At 39.8% G+C, this 26,496-nt stretch overlaps 1 protein-coding gene across 1 annotated transcript in view; it reads left to right on the top strand.

The window, feature by feature from the left end:
- Nucleotides 1-20,612, top strand: part of SLC7A10 (solute carrier family 7 member 10) — an 86,394-nt gene extending 65,782 nt beyond the window's left edge. The window contains exons 4-11 of the mRNA XM_074968742.1: nt 409-534; nt 1,956-2,109; nt 4,447-4,570; nt 4,666-4,769; nt 5,885-5,981; nt 11,294-11,443; nt 12,306-12,483; nt 14,113-20,612. Coding sequence (XP_074824843.1) covers nt 409-534; nt 1,956-2,109; nt 4,447-4,570; nt 4,666-4,769; nt 5,885-5,981; nt 11,294-11,443; nt 12,306-12,483; nt 14,113-14,261 — 1,082 coding nt within the window. The 3' untranslated portion in view covers nt 14,262-20,612. The remainder of the gene's footprint in view (nt 1-408; nt 535-1,955; nt 2,110-4,446; nt 4,571-4,665; nt 4,770-5,884; nt 5,982-11,293; nt 11,444-12,305; nt 12,484-14,112) is intronic.
- The last annotated feature ends 5,884 nt before the right edge of the window (nt 20,613-26,496 follow it).

Below are 26,496 nucleotides of genomic sequence, written 5' to 3'. Positions count from 1 at the left end.
AGTTTAATCAGTGCTCCTGATGAGGATGCACACTGCTAACACAGGAAGCAAAGTGTAGACACACACAAGTAATGTAATTACTGCAGCAGCTGTCTGCCGACGTAAGTTAGGTTGACTTAATTTTGTAGTGTACACATGCCCTCAGTTCACAGAAGTCCCTCCCCACAATTAGGACTTCCTAAGTATTGATGGGGGCATCAGGGATAGAGCTCTGGCAAATGTCCTTCTGAAACAGGCAGTTTTCTAGGGTGGAGTTAATCCTGCTCATCAGACCAATCCAAACCCAAGCTAGATTTCCATCTGGTCTGCCGATAGGAAACTAGCAGTCTATGTTTCTCAGCATTTGTTAATGAATATTCTGAAATATACAAAATTTTGTTCCACTGAATTCGGTTTTCTGCTCTCTAGTACTCCTGACTTGGGTGAACAGCTCCAGCGTTCGATGGGCAACTCGCATCCAGGATATATTTACAGCAGGAAAACTGTTAGCCTTGGCCCTTATCATTACTATGGGCTTCATACAGATCTTTAAAGGTACTCACTGAGAAAGCCTAAACATCAGTACTGTACTATTGGTAAAATTAAATTCTCTTTAGAAAGCCTGTTGTACCCATCCCCTTGTTTTCTAGTTCTTAGCAGGCAGGGGAAGAATTCTGAGGGCTTATTTTATTTCCCCTGCTGACAGAGTTCTCTGCTACAATTAGCAAGCATTTGGATTTGAAAGAAACTGGAGAAGGAGGTAGCCGGTGAAGTTACTTGATCTGTGGGAGGGCAATTTTTAAGCAGGGCCTAGCAAAGACACCACTGTGTAAGGTGCACATAAATATGTGACTAAACTGAAAATAATTAATATTAATTGCTGTTAACTAAAGCTACAGGATTCCTTCCAAGTACGGGTGCAATCACAAAGGAAGTATTCTTCAGAACATAGCATGATAAGTAATTATCAAACAGGCAACATACTACAGAAATAAGATGTAGCATCCTTGCACAAGTTTCTCTCTCAAAGAAAACTGTTGTTTTCAATAAAGTAAAGCGTGGAACTGAAATATTGAGAAATATCTCACTGGGTAGATTTATAATGTAATTTTATCAATGACATGTTCCTCAAATTTTAATTGCTTTTGATGAACTCTGTATAAAATAATCCTAAGAAATATAGGCCCTAAATCAACAAGCAATGTAAGCAGTTGCCTAACTTTAAGTATGTGAGTAGTTCCAGTTCCCCTGGAAGCAATGGGACTACTCACGTACTTAAAATTAGACAAGTGCTTGTGTATCTTACTGATTCAGCCCCTTAATGAAAAGCACAGGACCCAAGGGATGATGATGTTTTCAGCATGTGTGAAGTGGGTCATGTAGAGAGGACAGAAATACAGTATTTACAACAGGAAGAGGCAAGGGCACCACTTTCCAGGTTAAAAATAAAAAAGCCCCACAGCCTGAAAAATTCCACCTGCCCTGCAGGGTTTTTTTTCGAAGTAGAGTGAATGTAATCGAAGAACCCTGGATTCCTGTAGAGGAGACACTCACTCCATTCAGATGAGATGAGAGTTTAGGGCATCAGATACCAATGCTGAGCTGGTATAAATTGTCATAGTTCCATTGAAGTCAGTGGGGATCACACAGGTTTTGTGGCAGCTCTGTCTATACAGCTATGACAATTTACACCATCAAGGCTGTGCCCCAGGACAGTTTTGTCTGAGAATCTAAAAGAAGCACTGGTAGTTTAATGTTAATGTTTCCCAGTTCTCAGGGTGCAAACCAGTGAAGCACAGTCTAAGATTAGTAAACGTAATATAAAATTGAATGAACACAATTCTAGGAAGTTTACAATTCTCTGAAAATAATACTTTTCTTATGTCTTGGTTCCCCGGGTAGGTGGCACTTCCACCAGTCACCATCAAAATAGTTTACACTTCTGACTTAACTTCTTGCTTTTGTTCTGTCTATAGGAAACTATGAAGAACTGACACCAAGCAATGCATTTGATTTTTGGATGTCTCCATCTGTGGGACAGTTAGCATTAGCTTTTCTTCAAGGGTCGTTTGCATTCAGTGGGTGGAACTTCTTGAATTATGTCACAGAAGAATTAGTTGATCCCCGCAGGCAAGTATTTATTTCCATATGACCCAGATACTTTTGAGGTAAAGACAGTGGGGTCAGTCTGTTGGTACTATGCACAGTGTGTTCTGCAGGAGGACTGACATCACTAAATGTCTATACGTATCCAAAGTAAAGGTAATTAAGGTTATTACCTTCCTTTTTAGATCCCAAATGAGGCAAGTTAAATGAAGGTGCTGAAATTAAGAATGTATTTGGCCCATCAAGTTAGACATAGCTTTCACTGAATGAAGATATCATATAGGTGTAACACTGACATTATGGCATTATTGAACTGTCTATTGCTTACATATTAATCTATATTAATGGGACTAAACATAAATATAACTACCTATTGCTTATATGTTAATGGCACTAAACATAACTAGCTATTATTTATATATTAATCTATATCATTGATGGGATGCCTCACAAAATTGCATTATATTTTATGTGTGTGTGTATTTTATATCTATATAATACCAAAACATATTGTCTGTGGTCTTGGTTCTTCAGACAACATTTCCCCCAAAGGGAACACATAAAGAAGAGATTAAAATGTCTTTTTACAGAAGAGGCAGAATTCTCCCTCCCCCCTCCCCTACCCCACTCCATTTATGAAACACTTCTGAAACCTGCCTTCTTCAGTGATATGTGCAGTGTGGATACTGGCTGCTGGCTGTAGAAAGAAAGTTCTCTCAGGGTGATTGGCATCAGGTTTGGTGCTGATAGTGCAGGCTTTGAAATGAGTTATCCTCCATCATGTTTGAAAAGCCAGGGGGAGAGTGATTTCCACCAAGAAGCAGCAAAAGCGCAAAGGTTTCAGAATTTCTGAGATGAAAAAATAGAATAATAAATTCACACGTCAGTTTTTGGGTCTTCAGTTGCTTCTGAATGTTCAGCACACGTACCCCAACATCCCCAGTTAAGCAAAGTATAATTTCAGGTATTACACATTCTGGATGGAAACAAATTACAGCCTCAATCCTGCAAAAACTTATCTGCATACTTTAACTTTACCTATGTAAGTAGTGAGATGTTCATGTACATAAAGTTATGCATATTTATAAATCTTTAAAGAATTTAAGGGGAAAGGAGGCAGGTATGGTGCTCTCTCAAGCAACTGTAAACATTTTCACAAACATCCAGAATTTCCTAGTGTGGTTTCAACTGAGCAAAAAAGAAACAAGGGAAAGAATTAATGTAGTGTTTGCCAGCAGGAATTGGATACTACTGTCATATGCACAAGTTTAAGAAGAAAAATAATTCAGTTTGTGTTTTCTAGCATCTGTAGCTACAGGAAAAAAAACAGTTTGGCACATTATTGATAACCCGTCAGGTTAAACTGAGTGTCAGAGATGCCAATTCCAGCTCTCTGAAAGTTTTACAACGGAATTTTATCAATTCTACAGTTTTTGAGGGAGAAATACAAAATAAAAAGCTATTTTCATTAGGGAAAAGAAATAAAACCCAACTTCATGTCTATACCAAAACCTTGCAAAACTACACTGGTGAAAACTGTTTATTAATCTTTTTTGCTCATCTGACAAAGTCAAAAATCAGAGCTATAGTGAACACATTAGCCTGAGTGGAGTGTACACACTAAACAGCTCTCACAGTCTGTAGAATGCTTTTGTCACTTGGCTAAGTTTCTCAATGAATAAATGAGAGAAAAAGGCAAGTCCGTTATTTTCCATGGCATCATTTTTATCAAACAGAGCCTCATGTAAACTAAATTAAACTTACAGGAACATTATTAGTCTTAAAAAGAAAAGGAGTATTTGTGACACCTTAGAGACTAACCAATTTATTTGAGCATAAGCTTTCGTGAGCTGTAGCTTATGCTCAAATAAATTGGTTAGTCTCTAAGGTGCCACAAGTACTCCTTTTGTTTTTGCAAATACAGACTAACACGGCTGTTACTCTGAAACCTATCATTATTAGTCTTGTTAGTTATTACCGTAATAGCTTACACAACATAGAAAACGTATAGGAATTCTTTATGAAGAAATAGCTTTCTGGTATCTCCATTGCAGCCATGTTGTAAATTCTGTTTGATGGTCTTCAGCTCGTGGTGATATCCTGAAGCCCTGTAATGGTTTTAGTATTCTCAGAACTGCAATATGTCAAGCTACTGAGAGAAGTACAGATATAGGGTGGCAGGAGGAAGGAGGGGGTTTTTTGTTCTGTATTTTGTTCTATGTAGCAATAGGGCAGTAAAGCACAAAACTGGATAAAAACTTCTCCAAAGTTGCCATGAGGGGGAGGGACAACGGGTGGGGTGGTATGGTCCAGTTATATGTGAATGTAATTTCTTATCAAACCTCCTAATTCTTCAATTAGGAACCTACCTCGTGCCATATTCATATCCATCCCATTGGTGACATTTGTGTATACATTCACCAATATTGCATATTTCACTGCCATGTCACCTCAAGAGCTCTTGTCCTCCAATGCTGTGGCAGTAGTAAGTAAACCATTCCATGGATGTCTAAAATACACTTTAATTTCAGTTCTGTGCTGTGCAGTATATTTCAGTTTCTCTGCCTTCTGTTGCCTTAGACATTTGGTGAAAAGTTACTGGGCTATTTTTCCTGGGTTATGCCAGTCTCAGTGGCCTTATCTACATTTGGAGGAATAAATGGATACCTTTTTACCTCATCAAGGTTAGTTGGAGTGCAATTTTATGAACATTATCTAATTTTCTACAAAGCTTGCTAGACATTTTGTGTGTTATAGACCTTGATCTCAGTGTTGGGCACGTTGGACACATTAAATTATGAATTGTGCCATTTCAGTCAGCAGATATCATACTGAATAGCAGGATCTCCTGCAAAAGAGCCCTTATGATCTACTGGAAATGTCTGATGGAATGATTTGTACTAAGAATAAAACATTGGCTACATACTTAGACAATGTAATTTTACAATACAATTTCAGTAGCTACAAGCTAAGCTATGCTTAGCTCAAAAAGTAGATTGACGAAATGAGAGTTGTAGGGCCAAATTCGATTCTCAGTGACATGGACATAAATCCAAAGTAAACCCATTCATTTGATGGGAAGTTTGCACTAGTGGAACTGGAACCAGAATCTTGCCCATAGTCTATTTAAATTTTAAATTTAATAGAAATATGAGTTCCGTAAGAAAATAAAGTACAAACATCTGTCAGGAAAGAGGTAACAATACAGCTCCTTAGTGCTTTAGCCAAGTCACATACCTTAGTGCTCTCAAAATGTGGTGAGACCTGACAAACCTGAGGACATTTAAAAACATAACAATTCATGTATTTAAAAAAATAAAACCTTGAGAGATACTAGGCCTGATCCAAAGCCCATTAGTCACTGGGCAGACTGTTGATTTAGGCTCTATCGTAGATATTTATATGGTTCCCATCACCGTAGTATCTGGGAGCCCACAGTTTTAATGTATTTATCCTCAAAATATCCCTGTGAAGGAGGGCAGTTCTATAAGCCCTATATTTACAGCTGGGGTGCTGAGCCAGATTGAGACTAAGGCCCAAAGGTACGTGAGCTCCTAACTTCCAAATACCTTTGAGGATCTGAGCCTAAGTGACTTGCCCAAGGCACACAGGAAGTCTGTGGTGGAACAGGAAATTGAACCCCCGTCTCCAAAGTATCAGACTAGCCCCCTAACCACTAGAACTTCCTTCCACTCCAAGACTCCCCCAGGCTTTGAATCAGGCCGATTGAGGCTGATGAAACAGTGCAGCTAAATGTTGGAGTAACTTGTATACTGAATGTTCCTATTCTGCTTCCCAGGTTATGTTTTTCTGGAGCTCGTGAAGGTCACTTGCCCAGCTTGCTTGCTATGATTCACGTTAAACACTGCACCCCAATCCCTGCCCTTCTAGTGTGTGTAAGTTTTCTTTTTTCTGTCACGTCTCATCTGCTTAAACGGAAGTGCAATTTAGAAAAATCTTTGTTTGAAAACTGAAATGCTTCATTTAAGAAATTGTGAGCTCTTTTACTGATTCTGTCAGCTCACTGCAAACATTTAATGTGGAAAAAATCTCCCTGCAGTCAATGCTAATTCCACTCCACAGGGCTAGTTCAGAGCTTGCTGCCAAGCTAATAGCCATAGTGGGCCCCAGGTACAGGGCTAAATGCTACTCGTTGTTCTGTAAAAACTAGATGCTTTGTGCAGTGATAGATTGATGCTCTGCAGTGATAACTTGAGCTTCTGGAGAATCAGGATGTGTCCCCTTTACTTTGGCCCTATAAAGAAAGTGAGTAGAGAAGATCAGCGTAACAGATTCAAAAGAAGCATATACCAGCTGAACACATTGGGTAAAACAAGGGGGACACCCAATTACATTAAAAGGCGACACATTTTAAAATGTAGAAAGGAAAGATTTTGATTTGTTTCTTGGTTTGTTTTTTTACACAATGTAAACTTACCTTATAGCAGTGAGTTCCACAAGTTATTACTCAGATTGAGTTGTTAGCAAGATGGTGGGGTTGAGCCCAGCATTTGGTCTTAAAAATGTGCATAGTCATCTTGTAGGAAAAAGAGGGAGAATTATTACACACTCCCAACTCTCTCTTACTCCACAACACATCATGGGGATGAAGGCCACTTCCTTCCAGAGTTTAGTAGGGTTCTAAAGGGTTGTAGTAAGCCTAAAATGTTCAGTTATATTTTATTTTACATTCCTCATGCTTCAATAACTGTTAGCATGAAAATTCCCTCACAGGCACATTGGCTGAAATCTTGGCCCCACTGCAGTTAATGAGAGGCTTTTGCATTGCAGTGGTAGTCAACTGACTTCAGTGCATCCAGGATTTACACCCATATTATTATTCTCCCAGTGTGTTATTCTCCCAGTGTGTGGCTAGCTATAGCAGTCGTGCTATCACAGCCCAGCACTATCTTTTTCTCAGTAACCGTTCTGCATAATCTATGTTAATATAAAATCATGATTTAGCCAAAAGGTGGCAGTGCCCTGGCATCTTTCCTGCACAGGCTTTAATGCCCATACACACCCACATAACTCAGTGTCTGGAATCTTTTCTGGTTGAGCTGCACTACGCAATCTGTGCGGTGTATAAAAAAAACCAAGATCCAGCTCCTATATGGACTCATTGGGCAGCCGAGCTGTGGTGATGCAGATGAAGCAAAGTCCCTTTGTCCATAAAAATACATCAGCTCAAATAAATGTGCTGAGTGTCAGTGACTATCACTTTGTGAAATAGCCAGAGCGTGAGCAAGCTCCCTGTACAGAGCAGAACTGGCAAATCAAACAAATGCCAGCTACCCAGTTTGTAGAGAACATTCCCTTTAAATTACTGTGCAAATTACAGAACCAACACTGGATATTAATGAATCATTCAGCGGTAGGGGTTTATTTTACATCTTGGGATGTACTAAGTGTTGCTCTGAAATATTAATTTCTATATAAATAGTAATATAAAAATATTATAGTCTGCAGTTACAATAGCAAATTACATCAGACTTTAGGCAAACCTAATTAATGCATCAGGATTTTTTAAATTAATCGTAGCCTGTGCATTAAGGTAGACCTACTTAAGGTCTCAGAAGATTACCATGTTTTTGCTGTTCCTTTCCAAAATTGGGTGTTTAAACAAGGTGGTCATTAATGCAAAGTGAATGGGGTTCAAATCATTTAAAAGTCTGTTTTATTGGGGTGCACAGCTCAATAGATTCAGATCGTGGAAGCTCCTTCACCTGAGGTTTTCAAAAGGAGGCTGGATAGCCATCTGTCCTGGATGGTTCAGATACAACAAATCCTGCACCTTGGCAGGAGATTAGACTAGATGATCCTTGGGGTCACTGCTAACCCTATAGTTCTGTGATTCTAGATGCTATCACTTTAGGGTGACCATATTTCCCAAAGGCTGGAGCGGGCATTGCTGCTCACTCAAGCCCTGCGTGCCCCACACCGGAGCCCTGCCTCCCCCGCTGTGTGGGACTAGCATTGCTGCTCACCACCACTATCGCCCACCCATTTTCCTTTGTGCCCCACTGTCTTGACAAAAGTGGGCATTTGTCCTGTTTGCTCTTGCCAGCTGATCAAGTTGGCAAGAGCAAATGGGACAAATGCCCAAAGTCGGGACGGCCGGGACAGGGCTTAAAAAAGGGACTGTCCCAGCCAAAACAGGATGTACAGACATCCTATGTCACATGTTTTGAAACTTTTCCCAAGCATTATCCGTGGCACTGTTGTCCACCAGGATAATCATCAGAGGAAACAGTGTGGCACGCAAGCAACACTTTCCACTCTAAAAACTCAAGAAAGTATTTGAAGGGGAAATGGGAGCCAACCAATTTGGCAACAGGGTCATTTGATCAGGAATATGCTGGATAGATATCCCGATATGAGTGAACACCAGAGCTGATCACCTTAGTGTCACTTACACCTGAGATCTCATCTGCCTAAGGGGCTTTGCCACAAAACCAGCTAATCATGGCAAAGAGAGCACTTAGAGCAAATCAGATGGAGGTATTATATGACATTGATATAAAATATTATGCTCTCCTATTTTAAACCTTTTCAAGTCACCAGCTTCATGATGAAAGTCTTCAAGGTCTCGAGATCCCCTTAGGGATTCACATTAGCAGCTGCGGAGTGGTGAGACACGTGGATCTCTAGAAGAAAAGGAGTACTTGTGGCACCTTAGAGACTAACAAATTTATTTGAGCATAAGCTTTCGTGAGCTACAGCTCACTTCATCGGATGCACTGGACCTCTAGCATTATTTGCTGGTGCCAGTGACACATGAGAGCCACCCACCTTCAGGGGTATTGCCACAAACCAGATAGTCATAGGATAGGTAACAGGAATCTGAGCGGGGAGAAGTCTCACAATAATGGAAAGACAAATCCTGATTGGTTCTGGGATCCCACCTTGGGATCTACAGGCGCTCAGATTCTGGAATTTAATGGATGATACTTTATAGTTCTGGGTCATTTGTATGACAGTAACACTGCATATGGATGAATGACTATTATAGTTTTAGAACACAGCACTGTTGCAGAATACATATGGGTTTTGATTAATGCAGGTAAAAATGTGATCAAAAGATGTTTGAAAAACCTAAGTTTAGTGAGGCATAATTATCTCAATTGGGTCCCATTCTGCAATCTTCTGAGCATCCTTAACTCCTGGCTAATGTCAGTGGGGAGTGAGGCACTCAAGACCTCTCAGGATCTGGCCCATAAACAGTAAGTCAGCTCTGTTAATATTACACAGTGTTATTCACTAACAAAGCAAGTACAAATAAGCAAGCGGATGCATGGAAATTTCTACCAGCCATCTGCCAGTATCTAAACAGTAGTAATGCAAAAAAGATTAATGATATAGGTCATTTTCAGCATGTCCCACTAGCTGGGAAAAAAGAAAGCTAAAGCTTTTATTCTTTATAATATATTCAGGTCACCTAGAACAAAGTAATGTACTAACCACAGAATGTTTGTCTACAAGAAATCTATCCTTTCCCATAAGAGACAACTTTAATTTTGCCAGAAGTCCTGTCCTAGAGTTCAGCAGCTTTTAAAAACACACATAACAGAAATTGGTGGAGTGAAGCCATTAAAAGCAAGTACAGTAAGTACTCTGTTCTCCAATATAGTTACACCTGCAGCACTTAGGATCAATCCTGTGCCCTTTGATGTCCATGATTAAAAATTCCATTGATTTCATTAGGAAGCAAGAAAAAGCTTCAATTTAGGGGGAAATTTTTGGTGATTAAAGTTACTGAGTTACAGAAAGCTTCTTCCTGGGAATAAAGCTTACAGCAGTTTAGATCCTATAGCATTCTCCAGTTAAAAGTCAGTCGCCTTCATTGGTCTTACTGTTCATTAGCACCCTCATCCCCTTGTGTGCAACCTGATCATATACATTATGAAGCGCAAACACTGGAAATATGCTGACTGCGGGTGGGGGGGTGGGGGGTGTCAGGTGATCAGGCCTTTTCTCAAAGTGTGTTCATTTTTGACATAGTACATAGTTAATATTCGTGCTGAATATTCTTCAGCTATGGTGCATTGCAGATGTTCTACTGCTTTCTGAACAGAGTATCACAAATTCTGCCTTAAGCCAAGGTTGTTGTGAACAGCCTTAATATCTGGGTTGTGCTGGGAGTTCAGCCAACACTGTGATCAAGAGAGGAAAAGGAATGGAAAACCCCTCAACCACATAGCAGCACCAGGTATGCTACAGGTGCCTTCATGGTTGATGAGCTACACTCCCTGTATCAGCAGCAAAGAGTCCTGTGGCACCTTATAGACTAACGGATGTATTGGAGAATAAGCTTTCATGGGTGAATACCCACTTTATCACATGCAACTTTTACAAATTGGATCTGTAAAAGCGGCAAAAGATGCCGACTAACACAGCTACCCCTCTGATACTCCCTGTATCGCTACACTGAAACTTCTTGTGTGCTAGTCTGGAAGTCCCCGTGGATGAGGTTCACAATGCACAGGTTGCAGACTCATCTTGCCCCATGTCCCCCACCCCTATGCAGCAGACTATCACTGGAGTTTCAATTCAGGACCCTGCACACCAAGATGGTGGGATTAAGCCCAGCATTTGGTCTTAAAAATGTGCATAGTCATTTTGTAGGGAAAATGGGGTGAATTACACACACCCTGGCTATCTCTTACTCCACATTACCTCTTTGGGTATCCAGGCCACTTCCTTCCACTTCTGGTGTGTCCTCTAGTCATTGTTTGACCAGGGTCATCAAATTTACCCAATGCCAATATCAACAGTATCATTTTCAAAGACAGCCTCTTAATTGGCACTCGCAGTTCTGCACATGCAAAGGCTGGTTTGAGGCCCCTTTGAAATTGGGCTTCAAGTGCTTGTCAGAGTCATTCATCTCATTAGTGAGGAGAGCTCTGCAAGTATGCACAGGTGTTATTGAAGGACCACAATTAGCAGCATCATTTCAGGGAACATTCTCCATGCATTTTTATAAATAGATCTATAGGCACCTGACTTCAACATAAACAAAATAAATGCAGAATCTCCATTCAAGTCTGGGGTTTTGTGGCACACGTTTTATCTAGTAAACAGACTCACAGGAATCAGTAGCAACACCCAGCGTGGGATGTAAAGAAAAGGAACGTAATTGCTCGTTGTTGTTTTTAAGTAAGCCTTTCTGATGATGACTCAAACAAGAATGTGCTTCTCTCTTGTTTAGTGTTTGACCACAGTTATCATCATGCTTGTTGGAGACACGTACACATTAATTAATTATGTGTCGTTTATTAACTACCTCTGCTATGGAGTGACAATCATAGGCCTGATTGTGTTGCGTTGGAAGAAACCCAAAATCTTCAGACCTATCAAGGTGAAAATATTTAAGCCAAATTTCTTAGTTCTATGGTCTTCCTATTAACAATCTAAAGAATGTGTCAACCACAGCAAATCCCTCATCAGAACTTGAAGTACTGTTTATTATTATTTCTGTTGTTTATTATGGTAGTGCCTAGAGGCCCTCTGGTGGGATGTACCATACAAACACATAGCAAGAGACATGTCTCTGCCTAGTAGTAGTTATAGTCTAAAGCAGGGGTGGCAAACCTGTGACTCTGGAGCCGCATGCAGCTCTTCAGAAGTTAATATGCGGCTTCTTGTATAGGCATCAACTCCGGGGCTGGAGCGACAGGCGCCAACTTTCCAATGGGCCGGGGGGTGCTCACTGCTCAACCCCTGGCTCTGCCACAGGCCCTGTCCCCACTCCACCCCTGCCCGCCCACTCCCCTGAGCCTGCCATGCCGTCACTCCTCCCCCCTGTTCCCTCCAGAGTCTCCTGCATGCCACAAAACAGCTGACTGGGAGGGAGGAGGTGGTGCCGGTGGGTGGGAGGCACTGGGAGCCGGGGGTGGGAAGTTGATGTGGGGGGCTGCTGACGTATTACTGTGGCTCTTTGGCAATGTACATTGATAAGTTCTGGCTCCTTCTCAGGCCCAGGTTGGCCACCCTTGGTCTAAAGAGACAAGGCAGACAAAGGATGGGAGAGGAAACAGAGACACAGCGAGGTGAAGCCTAAGCTCACACAGCTGCGTTTTGCCAGAGATAGAAATAGAAGCCAGGTCTTGTGACTCCCAGTCCATTGCTTGATCCACTAGCCCTCACTGCCTCTCCCCTGTATACCTTACAGAATGCTGTTACATTTCTGTACATGTCTCTTCTCTTCCCTCCCCTCTTAGGTGAATCTCCTTGTTCCAGTCACTTACCTGCTATTTTGGGCATTTCTACTGATCTTCAGTTTCTATTCTGAGCCAGTCGTCTGTGGAATTGGACTAATCATCATATTAACTGGAGTGCCCGTGTTTTTTCTTGGAGTGTACTGGAGAAATAAACCAAAGTGTGTAAATAGTCTAGCTGGTAAGAACACATTATAGTTCATTAATGCAGCCTCACTGTTTGTTCATGAACATGTAGGAATTTGTTTCAACCTCTCAGGTCTACATTTCCACCAATCCACAAAGGGTCCCAGTGACTGTGTGGCATTCACCAAAACTACCATTAAATTATGCAGCTCTGCAGAGCTCTTTGGACAGGATTTTGCTGATCAAAGTGTTTAGATTTTACCCCAATTATTTACTTCTTGACCACATGAAAGAGAACTGCCTTAATGCCAATATACAATATAAAGCTAGAAGCAGGAAAACATGATGCATATGGCACAAGAAATCATCAGATTTATAACAGAGCATGGGAAAACTGCCTATTGATAAAGATACCCCTGCCAATTTTTAGACCCTAAACCTGTACACAGAAGGAACTAGGTTTCTCTCAAAGTGCAGACATTTCAGTGCTTAATTTTTCAATAAGACATAAGGATGCTAAGGTCAGGCTGTGAAATGCAAATGGAGAAACAGAAACAGACTAGAGAGAGAACAAAAAAAAGAGAGCGAGAGAGAGAATGGTGAAGAGGTGTAGCTAGCATGTGACTGACAGTAAAATTCAGAAGAGCACTACTAGCTTACCCGTTCTTTTCTGCAAAGAAGCTGACATCCCATGTACAGAAGTGCTCTCATTAATACACCACTTTCTAGAATTTAGCAAAGGTTTCAGTGGCTTGTACAATGGGGAAATATTCAAAAAGTAACCTTATTGAAATGATTATTTCATAATGGTATCCAGATAGGGATAGCCTGGGTTTACTGCCAGGTCCCAGAGATGTAAGCTGAGCCAGTCTGACATACTCCATTCAGCTGGACTATGAGTATTCAGCTGTGGGAAGAGGCAGGAAATTTCAAGTTTTATTTTTATGATGCTGCAACTTGTTCATTTAGGTTACTGTAGTTCTCCCTTTGCATGTTTTCTGCCCCTCTTTGACATGGCACATTCCTCCATTCATCCAGCTTGCTTATTTGGCCTGTTCAGCGAAGCACTTGTTCAGGCGTGTACCTTTAAGCATGCAAGTAAGTCTCATTGAGCTCAAGTGTTAAATAAATAATAAACCAACACTTAAGTGCTTTGGCAAATCAGACTTTAGCGCTATCCCACCCCCACCCTACTTTTTTGACGATTTTGAATATGTTCATTCCCCCAGCACAGTACTGATATCCATCCCAATGTATGTCCAAAATTCCCACATGCATAAGATAGGAAAGCCAGGATCTACCACTCTCATGAAAATAAATTACACACCAGTCGTACATCTTAGCTAGAACAAGGTCTTTAAGGTTTTTTTTAAAAAAACTATTTGCTTTAAGGCTAGGATGTCCAAAGGAGTCTAGAAACTTTCCACCCTATGAAAGTCAGTGGGAATTGTGTGCCTAACTCCCTTAGGGTCCTTTGACTCTCAGGACTCAATGCTTTAGGAAAAAAATGAATTCATCATTTTCACTGGAAAAAAGCAATAATATGGTATGATGGGGTAAACCTCACCATACGTGGACATGCATAAACAGCAGAGCTTTGGATGTATACGTGCTCATGTAGAAGATTTTTTGAGAGGATTCAAATAATCATCACATTAACAAAGCGAGCTTGTGTTTTTCATAGAATCCATGACATACTGGGGACAGAAGTTGTGTTTCGTCGTCCACCCTCAAGAGGGAGCTCCAGAAGAGGATGATCTGCCTTTCACTCATTCTCAGCTACCACGAAGTGAAAAGTCCTTGAAGAAACAGCGAAAAGTCCTTGAGAAATAATGAAGCAATCGATGAGACAGAAGTAGCTTTTTGTTTACATGTTGATTTTTGCAAAAAGTTTTTCTTGGGAAAAAAAAAAAGTTTTTAGAAGTCAGATACAGAAGCCCATGAAATGAGCTACACCTTTACAACAGACCTTAGCTCTTAGCTTTTCCTAAAAAAATAAAATAAGGAGCTGGTTATTTATTTCTGACAGTGTATTTCAGTCAGCAAGGATACAGTAATCTAAGTTCTTCATCACCAATGCCAGCAGCCTTGGGGTTGTACTGTAAAGCAGATTAATCTGGAAATTTCAAGATTGGGACCTCTTCCAATAATGAAAATAAAATGGGGAAAGTCAATGGAATAGGGAAAGCCAGTGGTCCTACTCATGCTCCCACTGGAGCCAGTGACACAACTCTAATTGATTTAACTGGCACAGGATCAGACCCCACATAACCCAGGTAGTTTTCAAATTACAATCTAAAAAAATCAATTGTGTGAACACTTCTGCACGTGCATAACTTTACCCCTGAGAGCAAAGTTACACCCAAGCCTCTGTATTTGCAAGTTTGGGTATTAAAACTGTGACCATTGTTAGAGTGAACAGTAAGGTTATGTCTACACAGCAAAGAAAAACCCACTGCTGCAGTTCGTGGGGCTCGGCTCAGGCACTGGCTTGTAGGGCTGTTTCATTGCTGTGTAGACATCCGGGCTCAGGCTGCAGTCTGGACTCTGACACCGTACATGTGGGAAGGTCCCAGAGCTCAGGCTCCAGCCCAAGCCCAGACGTCTAAACAGCAATGAAATACCGCAGCCTGAGCCCTGCAGGACCAAGTCAGCTGGCGGGTATTTCTTTGCTCTGTAGACAGACCCAAAGAGCTTATCCAGGGTATTTACATACAATACATTAGAGCTGAATGTATAACTTCTACATTGTGTTTGATCATTTTTGTCATAATTCAATTATGTAAAGAAACCATGGAAATTGTGATATGATCTAAAGTAACTTCAGTGTTCAAGCAGTTTTGCAAACCAGGAGCTGCGGTTTGTATTATGAAATCTGAACAGCTCTGTTATTACAATAACCAGAAAAAAAGGTGGGTGAGGTAATATCTTTTATCTGACCAACTTCTTTTTGTGGAAGAGACAAGCTTTCAAATTTAAAAAAATGTATTTACACTGATTTTAAACTTGGTTAGTCACTTCTTACAGCATATACTTTTTCTTCAAACAGGAATTGCAAGCAATATTTGTGTAAACCAAAAACACCAGCCTCAAATACCACAATATTTACGTCTATACATCTGATGTGCTACTTTAAGAAACAAATGTCAATAGAGCAAGTATTGGCTAATCATTGGTGCTTCTAGGACAGGCTATTTATCTAAGGCCTCCTCTACATGGGAAAGTTTCAGTATAACCTAAGGGGTGAATTTAAAAGTGACTGTTATACAAGAACCTCCTCCGCACCCTATGGACACTTATAGTTAGGGCCCTACCAAATTCAGGGTCCATTCTGGTCAAATTCACTGTCATACGATTTCAAAAATCATAAATTTCAAGATTTCAGCTATTTAGATCTGAAATTTCATGGTGTTGTAATTGTAGGCATCCTAACCCAAAAAGGAGTTGTGGGGGGTTCGCAAGGTTATTGTAGGGGGCATTGTGGTACCTCTACCTTTACTTCTGTGCTGCTGCTGGTGGCGGTGCTGCCTTCAGAGCTGGGCAGCTGGAGAGCGGCGGCTGCTGGCCGGGAACCCGGCTCTGAAGGCAGAGCCACCGCCAGCAGCAGAGCGGAAGTGAGGGTGGCATGGTACGGTATTGCCACCCTTACTTCTGTGCTGCTGCTGGCAAGACGCTGCCTTCACAGCTGGGTGCCTGGCCCACAGCTGCCGGTCTGTGGCCGCCCAGCTCTGAAGGCAGCGCAGAAGTAAGGGTGGCAATACCGTGACTCCCCCTAAAATAACCTTGCCACCCCTCTGCAACTCCCTTTTGGATCAGGACCCCCAATTTGAGAAACACTGGCCTCCCACATTAAATCTGTATAGTATAGGGTAAAAGCACACAAGACCAGATTTCACAGTCCATGATGTGTTTTTCATGGCCGTGAATTTGGTAGGGCCCTACTTATAGTATTGAAAGCTGGGGGTGAGGGGTTGGTTTCGCTTGTTACTTGGAAAAGGATTTAAGCTAAACCAAAGTCACTCATATAGTAGCCACACAGGGGAGTTCAGAGTGATATAACTGGTAAAACTGTCATGTAAGCAAGACCTTAGTAGAAGGATAGACAGCACAGAAAGGCACTGGAAAAGGTACTCAGACGATGTCTACACTACTGTGCACCTTACAATGACATGCATGTGCCACTGCAGCTGCCCTGTTGTAAGCTAAGCAGTGTAGCACCTCTTTGTCGCCAGGAGAGAGCTCTCCAGATGACCACATAAAACCACTCCCAACGAGGGACAATAGCTTCGACGCCAGAAAAGCATCTCCTGCCAACAAAGCGTTGTCCACACCGGCGCTTTTCGTCATTAAAACATTTGTTGTTCAGGGGGATTTTTTTTCACACCCCTGACCGAAAAAGTTTGAATGACTTAAGTGCATTGTAGACATAGCCTGAATGTCACAACTAAATACAAGGTGGAACAGAGTGTTTAGCATAAGTAGTTCACATATATTCTAAGAGACTATTCAAGGTGTTAAGAGTTCAGTGTGGTTCAAAAGCTTCTCTCTTTCACCAACAGAAGTTGGTCCAATAAAAGATATTACCTCATCTACCTTGTCTCTAATATCCTGCGACCAACACGGCTACAACAACATGGCAAACAACATTACAATAACCGGACAGTTATGCTAAACTTAGTACAGTTCTACTGTCAAATGGGAAGAAAAAGAACTCTACTGTATTTCTAGTATACATTGCAATGGGAAAAAAGGAACAAATTCTGGTATATTTCTATTTTTTCTAATGTGCTCACACAAAAATTCACCTTGCCTTTGAAGACAAACTCCACATTTCATCCACGTTCAATGAAGAAACTGTCCTTAATTTTTTTACCACCAGCTGCTCATTAGAAGGTGCCTTGGCATGTTTGTAGCTGTAACAAATTGATATGTTTAGAGTTCTAGTAATGGCTTATTTGGTAAATTTATGGTGGTTGCAAATGTAAAAATGTGACCATTTTCATACCAAAGAATCTTTTGAAAAATGCAAAATCACAGAATAGCTCTAAGCAATAGTCCAATAGCTACTACTTTGTTGTAACTTTTAGAAATATAGATGATCATATTTACTACTTTTAAAATAGCCATATCAATTTTAATTTGCAAGTATCATGATTTACTGTATTTTAAAGGCCTTGGTACAACAATTAAGGATTCAATTGGTCTCTTAGTTTGTCAAGTACCATAGGACTACTCTCTACAAATACATTGAACCTGAGACTCAGACTATGAGGCAAGTTCAAGGAAAGCATCTTCCAACAGAATTTAGCATTTAGAATATGTTTTTATTTTAAATATATACCTCCAGATGGTATATATCCAGATCTTTCAGACAGTAGGTATTTTAAAAGGAAGCAAAATATACCCTCCTCTCTTTGTATGAAGTGGTTAATCAAGAGATTATTAAAGTGTATATGTAGTTAGAGAGAAAGTGTGTGTTGTGTATATACATATATAAATGCTAGAGAGACTCCACATTTAAATAACCTTATGAATATGTAGCGTTGCAAATGAAAGTTACATACATAAAGCTACATTTTTGACAGAGGATGAACACCCATCATTGTGTTGAAGAAAACAAATTTATATTGGTTTATCATGATTTACCTTTGTCTGTCAAGGCTTTCATGACCAAGATTCTGATGTTCTTCAGATTAAAATTCCTGCTCAGTGACAGTTTCAGAAAAGATTCCTTCCCCTGCCAATATCACAAGATAGCAAATTATATAGTGTTTAGCATCAACAATAGTTTATTTCCCCCAACAATGAAGATATTAAAGTTGGCTGGAGTATAGGCTTTGCAGAATTCTTCAGCAACAAGCCTGTGCTGTTATGAGAAAGGCACAAATGATAAGAATATACTGCAACTGCTGACATGGTTTCACTTAGATTGTTTATTTGTTTAAGGAAATGAAAATCAGAATTAAAGGACCAATTGCCTCACAGTTGTTAATTGTTTTTGTCTGAAATCTTTCCTGATTCCGCTACATTTTCATACTTTAAAAATAAGAACCCTCTGGGCTTAAAATCAGGAGGCTTAATTTAGAGATGTTTTGGATTCAGGGTTTTAGTTTGGGCCCATCTTTAATCCATAAATCACCTCACCTGAAACCTATTTCAGCATGTTCTATTTAGTGATCACAAACAGTTTCATTTATAATCTCAACAAAATTATATTTTAAAAAAATTTACATTAAAGTTAGTTTCTAATTTATAAAATATCTGTCAGAATCAACAGGCCCAACCAGCAAGATAATTTCATGCTCCACCAAAGAAAAAGATCTAATGATTTAAGATGGACTGCATGTCTTTTTAAATAAGTGAAGGAAATGACATCAAAACTTCTATTACTCAGACTTCTGTCTCTTTCTGTCTTAGGTATTTTTAGAATGTTCATCATTGTCCTAGTATCCCTAAGGATGGTAGAAAATGGCCTATTAGTCCAAATGTAATGTTCTTGTTATCATTTTAAAGCAAACTACCAGCCCAGTCAGCCAGTTTTTACCACCATAGTATTTTAAATAGAAGGGGAAAGGTGGGGAAATGGAGCCAATTTGATACAAAAAGTCATGTCAGGAATCTCTTGATATTTGATAGAACAGAGTGAATGAATAGCATCCAAAACAGAGGTTGAAATATGAAACCGGTGGTGTTCAGGACCACTGCAATCCCAAGATATTTGCTATCCTAATTGAAACATTACTAGATTCCTCCTCCTCTACCATATTATTATTCTCTTTATTGACAATGTGTTAATTTTCCCTTACTTGACATATAAATCCATATAAGCTGGATATTAATTTTTCATTTCTCAAAAAGAAAAGCCATGACCACAGAGAGAATTATGCACCCTTTATACCTCAATAGAAACATTTTTTAAGGATGGATAAACTACCTCAAAGTTATGGTGTTGTTTAGAGCTCAGAAATAGACCCATTTCTATTTACTTAATAAAAAAGCCCAGGTGGTATTACAGTCACCTGCATACAAAACAAAACCCAGATGCCTTAAACTCCAGTAAAAACAACTGAGCATATTACTGGTAGAAAAAGTTGGGTCAAGAATTGGGCTTCAAATGAAGTTTTTAAATGGATTTACAGTCTCTTGTGCTTTAAGACTGGTCGTTATAGGGCCATGATGACTATTGAAAAATGCTCTGTTGCTGTTTTTAGCACTTCCAACAATCCAGCATCCCAAAAATCCAACTGGAGGAGAAGGGCAATTAAGTACGACGTTACAAGAGTATTTAAAGTTTTATAAACCAGAAGAGAAACCTTGAAGTTAGCTTTACAGCAGCTTGGAAGCCAGTGAAAAGATGGATGTGACAAAGGAATTTCATGGTATAAAAATAAATCTGACTTCCTGTACCAAGAAACTAAAGCTAAGCAGAGCTAATGAAGAGTTTTGATTAATCAAAATCCTGCAGGTTTGTGAGCTGCTGTCAATACACAGCAAAGATGACGTACCTCTAATTTGTTCTCTTGTATTGGGTTTAGGGTCTAGCTATAAAATCTGTGAAGTTTTGTCTCTCAGTTGGTGGTCTGTAAGCAGACATTCATCACTTCATAGGCCCCTCATCAAGTGCATTGGGCTTGCCATGTGTACGTCCCACATTTTACTGAAACTGAGACTCAAAGCAAGACCTTTGTGGTATCTAGACAGCAGTTTTACCTGGTAAACCCAGAGAGAGTCTCTGTTGAACCACGTCAGGTCAAGTTGCACTAAACAGGTCAAGGCTGGAAGTCAGTGTACCACCCAAGCATTCACTGATTTAACTCAAAGCAATTTAAATCACCAATTTTAATCATGATTTAAATCAACACACAGGAAACCTAGATTTAAATAAATTGATTTTAATCATGTTTTGCATTTATACTTTTTAGTTACTTTCCTAAGGAAAGGTTGAGTCTCATTAGTTGGTAACCTTTAAAACATGTTGCTTTGTAATTAGATACATAGTCTTTATGCTAAATTTTGTACTTCTTATTGCTCACTAGGAGGATACACTATATCTATACACATATCTTTAAGCAATTACAAAGTTTAACTTACATTTATCCAGACCCTTAATTTTTAAATGTTTTATTGATTTTTTTATTTGTGATTTGTGTTGAGCACTATGGGGATGGAAATTCAATTAAAATATGCAAAAACAGCATTTATTTTCATTAAATAAAACTACCTTAAAAGTGCTGAATGCATGAGAAAAAACATGTATCAAAATATGTTTTAAATTTAAAACTGATTTATTAAACAAAGAAATTATCTGTAGTTAATGAATTGATTGTTTCCAGTCATCATACCCTTCCAAATTTTAGAACCAATAGATCTCATTCTGTCATACTTGATTTTTATTATTCAGAGCCTGGAAGAAGAAAGCAAACGTTCCTGCTTTTTCTGGTCCAAATTGGTTTCTAAATTAATTAAATTACTAAACTGAAACAAAGAAAATATTTTCTCTGAACCTGCAGTAGAGGCTACTGCTATCAAAAGCTGGTTTAGCACTTCAGCAAACTCTTGTTCCAGATGTATAGCCAGTAACTTCCACCACTGCCGTGGTCTGATTTTCTTTGAAACTTGGCAGCCAACATGTACTGCTTAATACTATTTTTTGTATTTAGTGTAAATAATTTTTTATAGATTTTAATAAATGTGGCTCGCAACATAATTATCAATTTCAAATTTAATTTTAAGTAGGTTTATTTAAATAAAACAATCCAATTTAAATTTTGAAAAAATTGATTTTTTAAAATCCATTTGTATCTACCCCGGCACCATCCCAGTAGGTGTGATCCCAACTGGAGTAGCCATCCCAGCACATAGCCAGGGCCTGGGGAGGATTGTGCTCGGGCGGTTAGCCCTGTGCCACTGCAGCCACACTGCTATTTTTAAAGAGCTTGCTCAAATAACGTTAATTTGGATGTGCCTACACAAGCTGCAATCTCTCCTCCTGAATAGACATCGCAATGCAGAATTTGCAGGTGAAAATCAGCATTTGCCCCCATAAATCAAGGGCATATACATACAGTCTAGCATTTTTGTTTGCAACAGATTGTGCCTGTGCCCTCATTTTGCTATGAGGGTAAAAATCTGACAAAATTACCACCTCACTTGAGGACACTTTGTAAACGTGGCTTTTGTTTCCAATAGAAACAAGGGTCCCAAAGTATGGTGATATCACTAAACCATGCCTGTTACCCCAACGTCTGATCCCAATACTGCGGGTGACGAAACTTCCCGTGCCCCACTTCGTCCTCCACATTGAAGATTGACGTAGTTTACAATGCTAAGACTCAAGGTCAAATCCAGCCCTGTTGTGAGCATAGCTCTGTTGAAGGCAATGGAATTGTGCCCAGTGACTTCAGGGCTGCATTTGGCTCTGGAACTACCTTCTCTTTCTCCAGCTCTTTAGTCTTGTTATCTAATCTCTTTCTGGTAATACATGCAAACGTCATTCACTCTGCATGCTCAGCATTGCAAAGCGCTATTATCCATGTTAGGTTGCTAAGCATCACTTGGCAACGTGTGCCACATACTGCTATGCCTCTCCAGCACTTTTCCCCTGTGTTTTTCTTTCACACCTGATGTGCCAGTAAAAATTCTCATCAACACCAAGGACAGATAGACATTTCAGCTGGCAAATAGTTTAGGGATAGATTCAGGGCTAAGCAGCTTAAAGGGCAATGAGACTCCCCCTCACCTCCCATGCAACCGCCCAGGCTAGGTGGACCTTGAGTTCAGCTGCAGTGTTAGGGGATGCTTTGTGCTTCTCCCCACTCTACCAGGTTATGGGCAGGAAATGGGTTGGGGTGGGGGGAATGGGCAATGAATAGACTGAGCCTTGCCTCCCTCCTCCCCCACCCAGCTATTGTGAGCAGGTATGTGTGGCAGTGGGTGAGGGGGGACAAGGTTTAAATAGAGGCCAGCAGAAAATTACTACCTCCCTGGAATAGGGGAATGTGGGAAGAGAAGGGAGAGAATTCATTCCCTGAGGTGCTCTTGCCATCCCTTTTTAAAAGCTGTGTCACAAGTTGCCCCCGAATGATCAACACTGGCCCATCGTACATTCTGTGCAGAGGTTCTAACCAGAGAAAATTATTTAGCACAAACGATTCACGCTATATAACATGCCATCCAGCTGCTCTCCAGAATACTTCTCACTCTAAAATGCTACTAGTTTGTAGGAAAGATGTCAGCTCTTAGATGTTGCTGAATACAGAAACTGATATTTTCTTTATAAATAATATTTACCACTCTGGTATTTCCAAAAAATTATATTTTAAAAAGGAAGCAGATTTTCCATTGCCTGGAGGATAATGTTGGGAGAGTTTACCAGCTACACAGCACTACCATCCGCTCAAACCTTTTTGGAATGGGGGGAGGAGAGGGAGCTTCTTTTAAGTCTGCCTTGAAACTCACAAAGCAGCATGATCCATAAATTATCCTCAGCAAAAACAAGGACTGCACTCAGAAATATTTTTTCAGAGGACGCAGTCAAGGTATTTTTCATATATTTTTTCACTCAGTGTTGTTTATAGCTCTTTGTGACCTTGAAAATGAAATGTGTTTGCATTCAAGCTCCTTTGTGCCATCTGCTAGCTACACAGACCTGTGTGTTATTGTAGGGCTGTTTGTAACGGTTGAGCTGTTAGGACTTTTTCTTTTTAAAACATGAAATATTGAAGTATTTAAAAAGAAAAAACACAGTAATTAGGAATCTTTTCTCAACAGATATACAAGAAACCAGCATGTCAAATTTTGGGCTTGCCCGTTTTGACTTTGCCCTTTTATAGAAATGTAGGGTTTTGGCTGGTGAGTTCAAAGATGTTCAACTGCTGTTATGTTAGAAATATATATTATACTGATCTGATGGACTCGGCAACCAGTGGCCTAATTAGGCCAAGTTTGCCCCTTGCGTTCTCTCCTCATTCTTTAATAATCCCACATACCACCCTGTATTCCAGCTGCAGGAAAAATTCCTGATTGAAGTTTCTCCCTATAGTGTCACTTGCCATGACAATTATCAATATGTTGTGTACATAAGGCAGGACAAGCCTCCGAATACTTTGCAGCTACTGCAGTAGATGTAGGTATTTCAGTGTGCATGCTTAGCTCCCCTTGAAGTCAAAGGCTGGAATACATGCACCAGTGACCCAAGGAGGCAGAGATGGAGCAGAGGAAAGGACAGGCCCGTTAATCCTCCACTCCATGCTCCCAGTACATGCACGGGCACGGAGGTACAGCACTGGAGCAGCAACAAGCCACCAGCTCCAGCTGACTCCTCACTAGCAACAGAGTGAGCAGCTACCACGCAACTCTTCAGAATGGCTTATAAAAGGCCAACGCTCACCAGGAGGCAACAACTACAGCAGTGTGACCAATCTCACAGCTCCACCAGCTCCTGGTGCTAACAGAGCAAATGTTCATGCATTGTTCCTTCTGCACTTTGGCCAGTAACATGGACAAGGGAAGGTGAAGGTGTCTCCTTTCAAGGGCCAATGGAAGGAACAGGGAATAAAGGCTAAATTACCACAGTTCCATTTATTCTAATCTCATAAGAAAGGAAACAGCTCTAATAGGAAAGGAAACTTAGAGGAGAAGGGCTAATAAGGTATGAAAGGCATAACAATACATAGCAGTTAAAAATAAGCCTGTCCCACTCATTCACGTCATCCTTCAAATTTCTTTTGGACATTAATCCTTGCAGCCAACACCACCAAAGCCAGGGCTGGGAGAGGGAGAAGGACAGTTTAATAGAATTTGGTAGGTTAACAATAGACTAACAAAACAAATATGATTACTTTTGCTGCCTGTGAAACTGAGGTCATGAGGACAAAGTCAATATTTTATTTCAGGCATTTGCACAGGTTAAAAATACCAACTGCTGCTTGAGAGATTAAAATCCTGATTCACATGGAGACCAAAACTCTTGGATCAACAATGGTTCCTTAATTTGCCATTTTACACATCCATTCTGCTGCAGAGGCTGTCCATGAGTTTTACTATGAGTGTGTGGTGTTTAGGAGTTTTTTTATTACTCTATTTCCATTGTAAGGGCTATATTCAATTTCAGCCTCACATCAGTATTAGAGTTGCAATCTCACTGCCGGTGCCACTATAGTTATAGCTGTGTCAGCACTTTATCGTAAACCATGTCGTGTACTTTAACGATTTGTACAGTCGTAAGATTTACTCGGGGACAAGTCATGCTCACGGCTCACCCCGCTCTTTCTGACTGTAGAAAAGTCTTGATGCCAACAGAATCCATCCAATTGCCCTCACAACAGTGACAGCATTTGAATCTGGGCAGTTGGTCCCGACCAGCATCGAGAATGCTTGAGAGAGTCCCACTGAAAATCAGGCAGGGAAGAGCCAAGGACTCCACTGTGAAAAACTGAACAAAAGCTGGAGTGAGGGAACCAAAACAATTGTGAGTGTCCCCTGTAGCTGTGAAGAATGAAGAGGCTCAGGAGCCCAAAGAAGCTGTTTTCAGATGGAACAAGATCGAGAACAAGTTATGCCAGAGGTAATGTTGGTTATTTTTGGTAAACGTATGCCTTTTAAAACCGTTCGTACATAGTACTACCGATGCATTTTCACCCAGTTGAAAGGAGTGACTGACACCACTGCGGTAAAGAATTAAGGACAAATTTTCAGATATGCCTCTAAAGGAGTGGATATAAAAAATTTGAGGGCTTCTACATACCTACACACATGCAAACGCATGTAGTATTTGTACACTAAAATAAGCGCATAGATGAGCAAAGACGGTAACTGCAAATGTAGGCATATTTGATTTGCAAATGGTGTGTAGCACATGGAATTGTGGGTGTGCATTTTTAAGAACCTTTGACAATTTGGCACTAGATGTTCAAATTAAGGCATATGCATGATAAAGTATGGTAAAGTTTTAGAATTTTCATAGAATAAATACAAACATAAGTGAAATGTTGCAGCAGGGTGAGATGTCAACAAAAATCACCCAAGAAGGTAGTTACACAACAAAATTACATTTAGAGGACGGTAGTATAAACTGACAGATGTCAGAAAGTTCAGACACTCTGTGACTCTCACTGTTTTAACAGAAACAAGAGAGACGAACAGCATTTGGAATTCAGTTTTCTCTTTAATGCTTGCACCATTCTTGCTAAAGAACGGTGGTTAAGGTGGTTAAAGAGAGTTAAATACATCAGACATGATTTTTTTTAAAATGTTAAAATATTTCCCTCTTTCATTCAAAAACTTCAAAGATCCCAAGAAGTGCACTAGGAGATTAACATAAAAATAAGAATTTGAACAATTTTATTGGCTTAGTAACTTGAGCTTAAGTAGCCACTGAAGCGTGATATTTTCCCTCATCTCAAAAGGAACAAAGAAAAGGTTATTTATTTTTCCTTTACATTTTTGTCTCAGTTACAGTTTTTCCAACTATTTTTAAGCCTTTATGAACATGCAATTTATATTAAAACAAATAAAATAAAGGTTTCTTCATGGAAAATTAAATAAAATTAAATAAATCTTTAAAAGCTGGGAAAATACTAGGTCTATAGTAAGGCAAATCTCATATCTTCTATCCAGTCCCTCCAGTCCGTGACACTGTAATGCACAACTCGTTTGTACTTACAGAACACAACACATTTCTCCTGCAAAATGTTTAAGTTAGGGATTCTTCACTTTAAGCAATATACTAGATTAAAAAAAATCACAGTTTATTGCAGACTACAAAAAAGTTATGTGCTTTTCAAAAAGCAACAGGGCTGTATATTTTAGTTATGCAGGGCTATATGTTTCCACAAAGAGGAAGCTGAATATGTCCTGGATGATGGTATCTGTAAACCTCATTACTGCTTCAATTTTTCAGTTTCCTAGATCTTTGTAAATGGAGTTGTGATGCTTAAATATACTAGAAATAAAAATGGATTCATTTAAATTACCATTTAGTTATCAAAATGCATCTTCAACCGTAAGCAAAATATGTATGAAAGTGATACTAAAAATGATTTGAAGTTACATCTATTTTAAGCTAAAG

The sequence above is a fragment of the Natator depressus genome, chromosome 12, assembly GCF_965152275.1.
Source record: "Natator depressus isolate rNatDep1 chromosome 12, rNatDep2.hap1, whole genome shotgun sequence".
NCBI classification, from domain to species: Eukaryota; Metazoa; Chordata; order Testudines; family Cheloniidae; genus Natator; species Natator depressus.
This window is presented reverse-complemented; position numbering and strand designations above follow the sequence as displayed.